The sequence below is a fragment of the Silurus meridionalis genome, chromosome 24 (assembly GCF_014805685.1).
Source record: "Silurus meridionalis isolate SWU-2019-XX chromosome 24, ASM1480568v1, whole genome shotgun sequence".
NCBI classification, from domain to species: Eukaryota; Metazoa; Chordata; class Actinopteri; order Siluriformes; family Siluridae; genus Silurus; species Silurus meridionalis.
The window spans coordinates 2,706,365-2,720,806 of NC_060907.1; the positions used below are offsets into that span (position 1 = coordinate 2,706,365).

At 40.6% G+C, this 14,442-nt stretch overlaps 1 protein-coding gene across 3 annotated transcripts in view; it reads left to right on the top strand.

Annotated features, from left to right (window-relative positions):
- gcgrb (glucagon receptor b) overlaps positions 1–12,188 on the top strand; it is a 34,658-nt gene extending 22,470 nt beyond the window's left edge. For all 3 annotated transcript variants that reach the window (XM_046838002.1, XM_046838001.1, XM_046838004.1), the window contains 12 exons: positions 10–100; positions 264–371; positions 1,839–1,933; positions 2,166–2,272; positions 2,377–2,533; positions 2,903–3,062; positions 5,144–5,204; positions 7,049–7,118; positions 8,726–8,814; positions 9,252–9,396; positions 9,832–9,873; positions 9,953–12,188. In XM_046838002.1, the coding sequence (XP_046693958.1) occupies positions 10–100; positions 264–371; positions 1,839–1,933; positions 2,166–2,272; positions 2,377–2,533; positions 2,903–3,062; positions 5,144–5,204; positions 7,049–7,118; positions 8,726–8,814; positions 9,252–9,396; positions 9,832–9,873; positions 9,953–10,306 (1,479 nt within the window). In that variant the 3' untranslated portion in view covers positions 10,307–12,188. The remainder of the gene's footprint in view (positions 1–9; positions 101–263; positions 372–1,838; positions 1,934–2,165; positions 2,273–2,376; positions 2,534–2,902; positions 3,063–5,143; positions 5,205–7,048; positions 7,119–8,725; positions 8,815–9,251; positions 9,397–9,831; positions 9,874–9,952) is intronic.
- Positions 12,189–14,442: the final 2,254 nt, after the last annotated feature.

Sequence of the window (14,442 nt, forward strand, 5' to 3'; positions counted from 1 at the left end):
TGTGTGCAGCTCTGTCTGGCTCTGAAGACGTTGCGGGAGCAATGGGCCAACTACAGAAATGAGTGCATTCAGGGTTACAACAGCAGCCCACCTGCAACAGGTATAAAACAAACACACACACACACACACACACACACACACACACACACACACACACACACACATACAATTATATTGAAAATATCATTGATTATAGACATTTTGTTGCTTTGAATGCTGATCATATAATGTTGTGTTTGTGTGTGTGTTTGTTTGTTGATCAGGTTTGGTGTGTAACAGGACTTTTGATCACTACACATGTTGGCCTGATGGCTCGCCTGGCACTGTCGTTAATGTTTCCTGTCCGTGGTATCTGCCGTGGTACCACAAAGGTCAGACATGAATTGTCATCTAGTAAAGATTTTGCACGCTACAGGTGCAGTTTGATAAAGAAGCCCACAAATCCAAACCATGAACCACAAACAGGTGCAGAGTCAAAAACACAGGAAGGTGCAGAGTCAGATGCAGGGTCAGGTTTAGACTCAGGCACAAACTCAGGCACAGGGTCAGGTACATGGTCAGAGGTAAGGTCAAAAGCATGGTCAGACTTCAGGCCAGAAGAAGGGTCAGATGTAATGTCAGGCTCAGGGTAGGATGTCAGGTCAAGGGTCAGGGGCAGACGTTAGGTCCTGTACAGAGTCAGACATAAGGTCTTCAGACATAAGGTCTGGAGCAGGGTCAGACATAAGGTCCGGGGAAGAGTCAGACGTAAGGTCAGGAGAAGGATCAGATGTAAGGTCAGGAGCAGGGTCAGACATCAGATCTAGAGCAGGGTCAGACGTCAGATCTGGAGCAGGGTCAGACGTCAGATCTGGAGCAGGGTCAGACGACAGATCTGGAGCAGGGTCAGACGTCAGATCTGGAGCAGGGTCAGATGTCAGATCTGGAGCAGGGTCAGACATCAGGTAAGGTGCAGGGTCAGATGTCAGATCTGGAGCAGGGTCAGACGTCAGATCTAGAGCAGGGTCAGACGTTAGGTCCGGTGCAGGGTCAGCAAAAGTCAGATGACCCTGTCGCCGATTCACCACTGTTCCTTCCGTGGAATACTTTAGATACTGACCACTGCAGACCGGAAACAGCCCACAAGAGCTGCAGTTTTGTTCTGATGCTCTGACCCAGTCCTCCAGTTATTGCCCCTTGTCAAACTTGTTTAGATTTTTACGCTCGCCCATTTTTACTGCTTCTAACATGTCAACATTGAGGACAAAACCATGCCATGATGAAGAGATAATCAGTGTTATTTAATTCACCACTCATAATATTGTGAGGTTATAATGTTATGTCTGGTCGGTGTATATATACGACATGAAACGCCAGACTTTAGACAGGATTTGCATTTCACACGTCTGCAAGTCAAACGAAATCGGCGAAATTGCCTGTGGAGCACGCACTAAATAGACGCACAGAAAAAACAGAATTTATTGAATTAAATTAGAACAGAAAATACCTTTACAGAATCTCCAACACATTGTTAAATAATATTTAAATCCCTGCTGCCAAGATGCTCCTGTGTCAGTCACGGATCATGGAAAGTAAAACCTGTCCTGGTGGGAGGACATTTTATTAGAAGTTTCTTTCTTTATACTTTTATTTTCACAACATTATCATAATAGGCGGTGTATTAATTTATTGGGAGAAAAGCAGTAGTTCTATTTGAAATCAGACATTGAGCACCCCCATATACCCTAAATGGTACGAACCTCGTTTCATAACACCTTTAATTTAAAGTACAGTTCTTCTTTGTCTTGAAGGATGTAACTTTCCGTGTGTGTGTGTGTGTGTTTTTGGTATGTGTATAGTTAAGCAGGGTCGAGTGTATCAGATGTGTGGTGCAGATGGTCGATGGGCTAACAGTAAGAACACCACAGAGTGTGACGAGAACGATGATCGACTGGTGAGGCCATGTGCATTTATATTACTGTCCAACTTATTAAAAACAAACAAATATTGTTTGTGTATTCACTTGTTTGATACAAACATTCGCTTGTTGAGTTGTGCATTGGAGCTACGAGGCCTATGAAAAGATGGCTGCCTCTGAGACTAATGCAAAAAATAAAAATATTATTTCCTGTGTGTGTGTGTGTGTGTGTGTGTGTGTGTGTGTGTGTGTGTGTGTGTGTGTGTAGGAAGAGTACTGGCTGATTATAAGTAAATTCAGGGTGATGTATACAGTGGGTTACTCGCTCTCTCTGGCAGCTTTGGTTCTTGCGCTGGGAATCCTGGCAGCCTTCAGGTGAAACCACCACACACACACACACACACACACACACACACACACACATCACAAGTTAATTAAATTTATGTGTGTGTGTTTTTTCCCATGATGTCATTGTGCAGGAAGTTACGCTGCATGAGGAACAACATCCACATGAATCTGTTTAGTTCCTTCATTCTGCGTGCCGTGTCCATCCTGGTAAAAGACGCACTGCTGGATCTGATCAACACCTCACACACTGGACCTTACCGCTACCAGGACCAGAGCTTTGACATCAAGGTACACACTCACAAACACACACACACCTCACACACTGGACCTTACCATTAACAAGACCACAGAGCTTCGACATTGATGTATATATACACACATATACACACACACACACACACACACACACACACACACACACACACACACACACACACACTGGATCTTACCCAAACACCAGATTTAACCAATACCAGGACTGGATAATTGACATTGATGTACACACACACACACAGATACACACACACACACACACACACACACACACATTACATCTTATGTTAGTGTGTGCAGATACACAGTGATGTCATACTGGTGATCTGTGTTGCCTATTTCTGATTCATTCTGAACGAAACTGTTGTATTGTAATAACGACAGGTAATGTCAGGATGTCGGGTTGCCATGGTGATGATGCAGTACAGTGTGATAGCAAATAATTACTGGCTGCTGGTGGAGGGTTTGTACCTGCACAGTCTCCTGGTAATAAGCGTCTTCTCTGAGAGAAACTACTTCTGCCTCTACCTGTGCATCGGCTGGGGTGAGTGAGTGTGTGTGTGTGTGTGTAGTAACTTTAGAGCTAAGATTGACAGATAGGGAGGCTACACCTCCTTTACTGAGACTGACAAATACAGACACCATGCCTCCCACACTGAGAATGACAGATACAGAGGCCACGCCTTATACACTGAGACTGACAGTTACAGAGGCCACGCCTCCTATGCTAAGAGTGAAATATACAGAGGGCCATGCCTCATACACTAAGAGTCAAACTGGTAGTGTCACCCCATCTGTTGTTCCAGAAAGCTTCACACATTGAAAATGAAATTGGCTATAATACATAGAATGGCATAGTATCAAATTAAGCCTCCAATTTCTTGAGAGAACTCTGTCTTACAATCAGCTCTGGAGGAGTCAGGTGAAGTAGAGGAGCCTCGTTCATACACCAACAGTTTCAAACTTCAGGCCGACGACATGGTTACCAGTAAATGCACCAGAAATGTTGGCTGTTTGCAAAAAATAAGCTCAGAATTGTGAAAAAAAAAGGCAGAATTATATAAAATAAACTTCAAAAGTACTTCTTATCTGATTACTCGATTAATCATTGGAATAATATGTAGGATACTCGATTACTAAAATAATTGATAGCAACAGCTCTAGTTGACATTAATTACAGTCTAAATCCATCCTCAAAGCTCTTGGGTTACTCCGTAATTCCATGGATTCCCAGGCAGTAGATGAGAAACATTCCTGTAGTGAGGTACCAACAAATAGCCTGCACCCCATGGTCTAAGTAGGTGTGGGGATCATATTGGTACAGAAGTTCAATCAGATACTGTGGTGTGAGACCCCTAAGTGCTTTATACGTCAGTAGTAGTATTTTATAATCAGTGTGAGATGTAATTGGGAGCAGTGTAGATGATTAAAACAGGGCTGATCTGCTCGTATATTCTAGATCTAGTAATGATTCTACTGCTTCAAATGAAGCTTATTTCTGCACTTACTCCAACAACCAGACAGTAAAGTGTTACAGTAGTCTAATTTAGATGTAACAAAAGCATGAACTAGTTTTTCTGCATCCTCTAGCGACATCATATTTCTAATTTTTTGTGGAAGAAGGCGATCCTGGTAATATTATTCACGTGAGCCTCAAAAGAAAGACTAGGGAACAAAAAGACTATCCAGAGATCTGAATCTGAAAGTTTATATGCCACTCTTAGTCACAATACGAAGGCTGAGGTTCTTTTACAGATGATTAATGCACTCATCCCCGCAGACATCAACAGTGTAGAACAAAATAAACAGGACGAATATAACAAACATCCGTCACACTTTTATTTACATGGGAAACACGAATGCGATTTTGAACTCGTAAATAAACAAAAAAAACCATCTACGTACCACTTTTGCCTGCTTGTGAGCTGAGAGAGAAGAATATATCTTGAAGTCTCTTGATTGGATGGCTTATAATGTCAAATGGAAACATATTAAAACTTTCGATAATAGCATCGTTCCATCTCTTCCTGACATAACAGGAAGTGCCATACAAAGACATGATGGGAATAAAAGAAAACATAATCAAAAACTCTTCGAAAGAATAATCAAAATATTAAATGATACAAATTAAACTAAATAAAGTTTACTAAAATAAGCGAGTATCTAAGTGCACAAGCGCCATCTAATGGAAACAAAAACTCAGGAAGCATTGTAATAGCAAATACAGTTTACTTCTAGCTGCATGTCTAATATCCTTTACACACTCCTCAACATTTCAACACTCCTCTCTCATCTGGCTCTGAAACATACAACTGTGTATCTTCAGCCTAACAATGCAAGCTAATACCATGTTTTCCCCAAAAGCAGCATATATAAAGAGAAAAGCAGTGGGCCCAAGACAAATCCTTGCGGAACACCAAACTTTACCTCAGAGAGTGTGGAGAACGTTTACATCAACAAACTGATACATTGAGACTGACAGATACAGAGGCCACGCCTCCTACACAGTGACTGATCCAGAGGCCACGCCTTCTTTATAATGTCACATTAGGATGTTGATTAGCAGTAATGTCTGAATTAATGTCTTATTTGTTGTTTATCGTCTTCCTCTGTGTCGAACTTTAGGTGCACCGGTGATATTCGTGTTGCCGTGGGTGATGCTGAAGTATTTGTATGAAAATGATCTGTAAGTACTGAAATTGTAAAAAAGTTTAAATTCTGAAATAGATTTCGATATAATTTCCAGCATCTATATGAACTTACCTTTTTTTTTTTTCATTGTAAAGTGGGCGGGGCCAGCTCCCCAACTAATCATCATGTTTGTGTTGGTGATTGTGTTATTCAGGGAAAATGAACTAGAAATAGCAAAAATCTAGCCTAGCAACATACCGCTTAAACGGCGTTAGTGAGGAAAATCAACTTGTGACAGCAATTTAACAGGTGAAAGCTAACCTAGCATGTAAAAGCTCATGTAGCGAATGAAAGCTAACCTAGTGGGTTTAAACCAACATAATGAGTTTGATATAACATAGTAAAGGCTGATTTGGCTAATGGAATCTATTCTAGCAAGTGAAAGCTAGCGTAGTGAGTTGAATTTTATTGGGGTTACTTCCTGCGTATGCTAAAGTGGGCTGTGTTCCAAAGTATATTTAATAATGAAGTGATGGACTAATGATCAACATTATGAAGATGTGTTAATAATCCAAAACAGGTTTACACTCGATATGTGTTATACAATAAAGAAGGAATGGAGTACAGGTCAGTTGTCAGGATGGTGCAGTGTGAGGAGAAACAAGATGAATCTCAAGATGGATTGATCGGTCGATCGATTGATTTTGACTTCAAAACTTTTACACGTCTTAAAAACAAATCTTTTTCTGGCACTTTTTAATTAAATCTTCCCGTGAGTCGATTTATTAATTCAGCTGAGGTAATAATGTGCAAATATCAGGCTGGAACACATGGTTCCTCCTGCTCATTGTCATGGTTTCATCAGGACCAGGAATTATTTAGTGCTGTGATCAAAACCTTCTGCGATTCTCCATCTTACATCTCAGATTGCATATGCAAAACATAATTAAAATGTATATGTTGTAAAATAATGGAATAACCTGGAACTAGAAATTGACATTATGAAGAAAAACCTGACTCAGAAATGACCCAGAAATTGATCAGGTGTAGGAAGCAATGGGTTTGCAAAAGACCCCTAGGGGAAAAAAAAAGTTTTTGTTGTATATGGAATTGTGATGAAGGACAGGGCAGAAGATGAACACCTTTAATGGCAGGAAACAATTTCTCATTTCCATTTGTTTAAATGTCCATTATAAAGAATGTGAGCTGTAAATAGCCTTTTCTGGACTCTTTCTAAAGCCTCCAGCTAAAAAAAGGCACTTTAGAAAACGTTGTTATTTTCCTGGCAGAACATAATAACTAGATCTAGATATCTATATATCTAACAGGGTTCCACCGGAAACCTTTCTTCTGTAGAAAATGACTGTTTTAGTGTTCTCTGTGGAGCCCTCAAAGGTTCCCCCAGGTAAAAGAGAAGTGGAATAATACTTGAGCAAAACATTTGGGAAATCTTTGTGTTTTTGAGGTTTTAAGATCTCCAAGCTTCCAAAAAAATCTAGTGCCATTGTTGTAGAATATCTACAGAGAACTTCTAAATGTTTCTTAAATGCACTGACATCATAAAATGGTGAGATGTGTTTTAGATATTAAATGTGTTACTCGCATTGTTCTTCATGAAACCCTTTCTGATGGAAAAATCTCTTATAGGGGCTAAAATCATGTAGAACGTTTGAGGGTTCCTGCTGAGGTTAAAGGGTTCTATTTCTATACTATTTGATCTAATGAAGGCTTTTGTTTCCTGCTGTCACTTCAAACAGTTCTGACCTGCATGTGCTTAGAACCTCCAACCACAGTATTATGTGCTTATGGATTTATTAGCAAGTAGTTTGTGATTTGCCCTCATATGCTCACATGTGGAATTGAATCCTGTTTGTGATCAGTTTGTGTTTCTGTGTGCAGATGTTGGGAGAAGAATATAAACATGGGCTACTGGTGGATCATACGCTCACCAATTCTGTTTGCCTACCTGGTAGGACACATGGAACATCTCTTTATTTGATCTAAGTATCTGTCTAATTTATCCAATCCATCCAATTCATCTAACAATCAATAGATCCATCCAATTTATTCAACAATTTTATCTATCTGGTCCATCAATAGATTTATCCCTCCCTCCATCCATCCATCCATCCATTCATCCATCCATCCATCCATCCATCCATCCATCTATCCATCCATCCAATCTATTTATATATCCAACAAATCCATCCATCCATTCACCCATCAATCACTCTATCCAATCCATCTAACTGTCAATAGAGCCATCAAATGTATTCAACAATCTAATCTATCTAGTCCATCTATCGATCTATCCATCCATTCTGTCTATTCATCATCCAATCCATCCATCCATTCACCCATATAGCATATCCATGCATCCTTTTTTCATCCATCAATCCATCCATTCATCCATCCAGCCTGTTTATTCATCTTACCATCTAATCCATCCATCCATTCAATGATCCATTATATTCATGCATCCTTCCTTCCATCCATCCATCAATCCATCATCTTTCCATCCATCCATCCTGTCTATTCATCTTAACATCTAATCCATCCATCCATTCACCCATCCAATATATCCATGCATTCCTTCTTCCATCCATCCATCCATCCATTCATCATCTATCCATCCATCTGTTTATCCATTCATCATCTTTCCATCCATCCATCCATCCATCCATCCATCCTGTCTATTCTTCTTATCATCTAATCCATCCACCCATCCAATATATCCATCCAGCCATTATCTAGTCTATTTATTAACTTTCTGAATACTCTCTGAATATATCTCACTGAAACTCATTATCCTGCTTAGGACTCTGGTGGAGCTTATCTCAGGAACATTGTGCCCTCTCATTCACATCTAGCGATTACTTAGAGTTCCTACCTGTCTTTCTGTTAAAAACCTGTGCAGTCAAAAGCTTGATCTAAGTCTCAAACCTTTAGATTCACTTTTCGTAATTTCAGAACGGTAATGTAGACTTGAAGAAAAACCTTCTTGATGGATTACTTTAGGCCTTCTTCGAGAAGAAAAAAAATAAACGAGTTCCTGTGACAATTTAGAAATGACGAGAGAATTACAGAGATGATTACATCACCTGAGTTTCATGGGCTTTCTCCAGATTCTGATCTTCTGTATGTTTAGAATTTGGAAAGCCTGCAATCACATTGGCTGTTCGCACTCCTGGACACTTGATATGGTGTGAATAACAGCTACCAGTTTCATTACCACCAGACTGGAGTTTGCTGTCCAACAAGTTTGTGTTCACTTCTCAGTAACAAGTTACACACTTCCCCCCTGTTGTTATTGCGCAGTGTTGTCCAATTTTCACCAGTTGGACAGTGTTAGCTAGCTAACAGAGTGCTAACAGAGTGCTAACAGGCTCACACACAAACACCCACACACCCACAAACATACACACTTTTTCTTATCCCAAATACACACTTCATTCTGAGCCTTTAAATCCAAAGCCTTTATATAACAAATTATTTTAAACAAAATGTTTCTTACAAACTTGTTCTTCTTCTCCACCCCACCCCCCACTCCCACCCACTCTCTTTTCTCTCTTCCAGATTAATTTCTTTATATTTATTAGAATTATAAAGATTCTGATGTCCAAACTTAAGGCTCATCAGATGAGGTACACAGACTATAAGTTCAGGTAAAACTTTTTTTATCTTTTTTGTACATTGTGTAGTTTGTGTAGAGTGCGTATTTTTTGTAGTGTGTGTACTTTATGTACTGGGTGTACTTTGTATAGCATCTGTACTTTGTGTACTGGGTGAACTTTGTGTTGGTACTTTGTGTAGCGTCTGTACTTTGTGTTTTGTGTGTGTACTTTGTGTAGCGTCTGTACTTTGTGTTGTGTGTGTACTTTGTGTAGCGTGTGTACTTTGTGTTGTGTGTGTACTTTGTGTAGCGTGTGTATTTTGTGTAGCGTGTGTGTTTTGTGTAGAGTGTGTTTTTTGTTTAGTCTGTGTATTTTATGTAGCATCTGTACTTTGTGTAGCGTGTGTGTTTTGTGTAGAGTGTGTACTTTAGATACAAATATTATACAGATGTTAGACAATAAATCATTTAATGAAGTCTGTGTCTCAGACTGGCTAAATCAACGCTTACACTTATTCCGCTGCTGGGGATTCACGCCATCCTCTTCACCTTCGTCATCGATGAGTCCGTGAACAGGGAGTCTCTGCTGCGTCTCATTCGCCTCTTCTACGACCTGCTCTTCAGCTCCTTCCAGGTCAGAGGTCAAGTGCCGATAAATGCTAACAACTTCCACAAGTACCTTAATATCGCCACTGTACTCCTAATGAAGCTTTGCTGATGACGCTAGATTAGCTCGGCAGAAACTAGCACACGCCACCACAGCTAGCATGAGTTAAGGGTTATGATGTTTATGTTATCTAGCTAAATTTAGCATCAGGTGAGTTACTTATATCACCTTTTTTAGAGTCGAAACTAAATTCCCTATGAAATGGTCTTATATATTTGAATATTTCCTTTTGCTAGTGTGCTAGCTTAGCCGATGCTTACAAGCTATAAAGAATTGGAACGGGTGATTATTGCTAAATAGCTTGCTAATCATCTCCTCAGCAAACTTGATGTCCATGTGATTCAGATTGTTGTATTTATTATTAATATGAGTTGCGACGGATCTCAATTTCTCCACACACAGGGTTTGCTGGTGGCCATCTTGTACTGCTTTGTTAACAAAGAGGTGAGAACTTCCACTGATTTGGTGACACAAGATGTTTCTCACTTAATTTCCCGATGTAACCCCATCCGTGTTCCTTCAGGTACAGAGCGAGATGCTAAAGCGATGGAAGCGATGGAAGCTGGGAAAAGACCTCGAGGAGGAATATCGCAACACGCACAGCCAAACGGCTCACGGCAAGAGCGCCAGCGTCAACGTGGCCTCGCCGCCAGAGCGCTCAGACACGCCCGAACCTGCAGCGCCTGCCCTGCCCTCGGAGGAGAGCCGCCGCCTGGTGATTATCTGCAGGAACGGCGCGGGATTGGTGCACGAAATGGACCGGGCGGGGCGTCACGAGGGCACCAGTAACTGCAGCTCTTTGACCGAGGACATCTGCTTGGAGGAGAGAGTTCACAACACGGACCTCACAGCAGCCACCGAGGAGTGTGATGTCTGAGGAGTTTGACGTCTGTGGAGCATCAAGTTTGAGGGACCACTTTGTGTGTCTGTGTGACCATCTGCTTTATTTAAGAATTATGAAATATGTTTGTGTATGGATAAACTACACATACACACTATGCACACTCTTCACACACACACTACATGCTATACACAAAAAAAATGGTGCACACCGTGATAGTCATAACAGGGGAGGGGCTTAGCTTGGAGTAGGCGTGTCCCGGTGACCCTTGCTAACCATCCGACTGCAGTAAAGGTGCGTAAATTTGTGGCGGCTTGCCAATCGCATGTAAACGCGTGGCTTTGTGTAATTATACAAAAGAATAATGCAGCTAGCTAGGCAGCTAGCGTTAGCATGCTAGTTCCTCACTTGGTCATCACGGCTGTTAAAAACCACAGCAGTTACACATAATGTCCTGACACTGTAGAAGAGTTTAATCTTTTTAAACAAAGACCTATGATGGTATTTCTTCGACCATGAAGGCTCGCTAGGGCATTATGGGAAATCGCATGACCACATGAACTTGATGCCAGGCTTTCTAAACGTTCACACCAGCATTCAAGCTCCAGCAGGTAGCTTACCTACTGTACATTCGCACAGAGGTGTATTTATGGCATAATGAGGACTCGGACGAACCTCGCGCAAGCAGAGACGACGCTAAAACACAACACACACACACACACACACACACACAATATTTTATTTCTTTCACACATCATGGTTCGAATCCCAAAATGCCAGAATCAGGAGTGTGTATAATACTGTACAGGGGGTATACCAGTGTGAATAACATCATAAGTCATAATCGCTAATTTTCCTAAACCGACTTCCACTGTAATCCAGATAGTAAGTAGTCATTTCTTGAGTATCTTTCTAGTGCAACTGTCACATTGTTTTACATCCAAGATAAAAGAAAGAAGTTCACAAAGTCCACATTTCTAAGCTTCAAGAGAAGAACATTCAACAATTCGTGAGTAACTACCTCAAAGGCACGGTCAGCTTTCGTACTAAATCTGGAACGAGGAACAACTAGTAAGATCTGTTTGGAGGATCTGCGATTCCTGCTGGAATTATGAGGTTGCAATAACTAATTTATATAGACAAAAGATTGTCCATGCGACGAAGACCAGAATTTTCGAGTCAATTCTAAATTTTAAAATTGAAATTTCAAATTGGTGTTCCGTGAGATCTGTTTGACGACTTGGTTAAAGAGCTTCGATAATGGACAGAACTTTGTGGACACTTAACCATAAGATTGGTATATGCTACTTTTTGCGCCTCCCATTCCACATGGAGTCCCTATTGGCTGTTAATGGAACCCCCACTCTTCTGGGAAGATGTTCCACTAGATTTTGTGAGATTTCATTCATCCATTAGGGTAATAGTAAAGTCAGATAAAGATGTAGGAAGACCAAAAAAGACCAAACATGAGAAACTGAGCCCCTGATCCATTTCATTTATACATCCGAGCAGATGAAGGGTGTTGCTCAATAGCAGGTGGGATTTGATCTCATGAACGTCTCTGGTTTCGCCTTCGAAAAAAAGGGACGTATCTGTTTGCGAGAACATTTTCAAGTTTTTACGCTGCACAGAAAAAATGATGTTGATGTGAAGGGAAGGAAATAATTTTCCCAGATTTTTCTGGATTGAATGTGGGCATGTCTTAAAAAGGGGACATTTTAAGATTTTTTTGTCTTTAGAACATTTTCAGGTTCACATAACACTGTGAACGGGATGAGGAGTCCGCTAGGGAATAGGTACAACACACACACACACACACACACACACAATCTTTCTCGCTGTCTCTCTTTTCTCCAGTGTGCAATTTCCAGGTTATAAATCAGACAGGATGGAAAAGACATTCCTGTGGGAATCCAGACTCAGAGTCGTGTGTGTATTATTTTGAAAAAATTTCTAATGGTAAAAGTGAGGGAATGAGAGATAGAGTGAAAGAGTGTGTGTGTGTGTGTGTAAGAGTGAGTGAGAGAGTGATGGAGGGTGTCAAGGAGTGTGAGAGTGTGTCAAATTGAAAGAGTGAGAGTGTGTGTGTGTGTGTGTGTACAAGGTAAGTGGAAGTGAGGGAGTACAAGTGAGTGTGAGTGGGGGACAGTGGGAGTAAGAGAGTGAACAAGTGAGTGAGTGTGAGAGTGCGAATGAGAGAGTGTCTGAATGTGTGAGTGTGCAAGAATGTGGGATTGTGAGAGTGTGTACAGGTAAGTGAGAGTGTGTGAGTCAGAGAGAAAGAGTGAACGAGTGAGTGCAGTATACAAGTGTGTGAAAGTGTATGAGAGTTAAGAGTGTATGAGTGGGTATGAGTGTGAATGAGAGCGAGAGAAAGAGTGTGAGGTTGATTGTGTGTGAGAGTGAGGTTGAGTGAGAGGTTGAGAGTGTGCGAGGTTGAGTGTAAGTGAGAGTGAGGTTGAGTGTAAGTAAAAGTGAGGTTGAGTGTGTGTGTGTGAGAGTGTGAGAGTGAAAAACCTGGGAAAAGGGAGGAGAAAAATGCCACATTGCTCACACATGATCCTCCTGCTGCTGCTGGACTTCTTCACACTCACTTTTTTCTGGGTTACTGATTTATTTTCACTGACATGAGTGTGTGAGTATGTTTTTTATTTACATGTGTCTTATAGCGCTTCATTGACGAGGACATGGCGAATAAACTGTGACAAAAAAGATTCATATATATAGAGATATATGTATAAATAAATCATCTTTTTTTGTTTGTAAATGGAATTAAAAGATGAAATGGTGTCAAGATGTTGAGGCTCGAGTCATAGGACGTGTGTGTGTGTGTGTGTGTGTGTGTGTGTGTGTGTGTGTGTGTGTGTGAGAGAGAGAGTGAGTGAGAGTAAGTGAGAGATTTATTGTGATGAGTAAAACATGTGCTAGGGTTCTGGGAACTTCACCTGATCACTGAAGAAGACGAGATCGTAAATCATGGCTACTTAGAGAACACTGAACACACACTTGTACACACTTAAACAGAAACTTGGATTCCCGCCATGCTCTGCTGTAAACATTCAGAGACGTGAATCCCACCCCCACGGACAGGAAACGATCCACTTACACTTGTAAGCTCTCATTACACACACACACACACACACACATAGCTCTCATTCATTTTTTAAAAAAAAGAATGTCGGTGGTAGCCAAATTTAGCTGCTGTTTATGTGTTAAAGCTGACTTCAGTCACATAAACTCTTTCTCAGCAGTCACACACACACATGGGTTGTGTTTAGAAATCCGATTTGCTCTTAAAATCAAGGTTATGTGAGGTTGAGTCATGTGATCAGATCAAACATGTACATGTAACAATGCCTCTTCTAAAAAAATGTATAAAATTCTTATAGTTTTATACCAAGCTATCAAACTCTGCATTCTGATTGGTCAGGAATTATTGATTAGTTTCCTGTAACAGTGGCTCAGGCAATCGTTCAGGGTTACATCATATGTGTTTCCATAGCAACGCTACATTTGAATAGACTTGGTCGATTTTTACTCCATTATCAGTCAATCCACAGACACGCCCCTTTACTCCTTTACTATATACATCACTGCTAACATTAGCCCAAAAAGACATGGAGTTCTCATGCTAGCTGCCTTGTCAATTTCCTTATCATTCTCAACATCTCAGTGAGACGCTAGAGTCTAAAATCGCTCGCTCTTTCACCAATCACTATATAGTGCATTATAGACCACTATATGGGAAGTAAGGAATTGAACCGAGTGAACAAAATAGGCAAATATGAGGTGGCATCAAAAATCTTTGAGATTAGGTTTGTAACACGCCAACAGATGGCAGCACAAAGCCGCACACACAGTCACAGGGAGCACCAACCTTAATAAGTCAAGGTGCTAAAAGAGATCGTCCTGTATCGTTACTGGTGATGAAACTTGAAAAAGCGACCGGATCCTTGGATAACTAGTTTTGAAACTTAAAATATTTTATACTAGATTAGATACTAGATACAACTTTATTGTCATTGCACAGGTACACAGCAACGAAATGCAGTTTAGCATCAACCAGAAGTGAAAATAGTAGCAATTGTGCAAATTGGCAAGTGCAGTTTAATATGTAGCATATGTACAGCATGTAATATATATATGTAAACATATGTGCAGTAAATAAATAT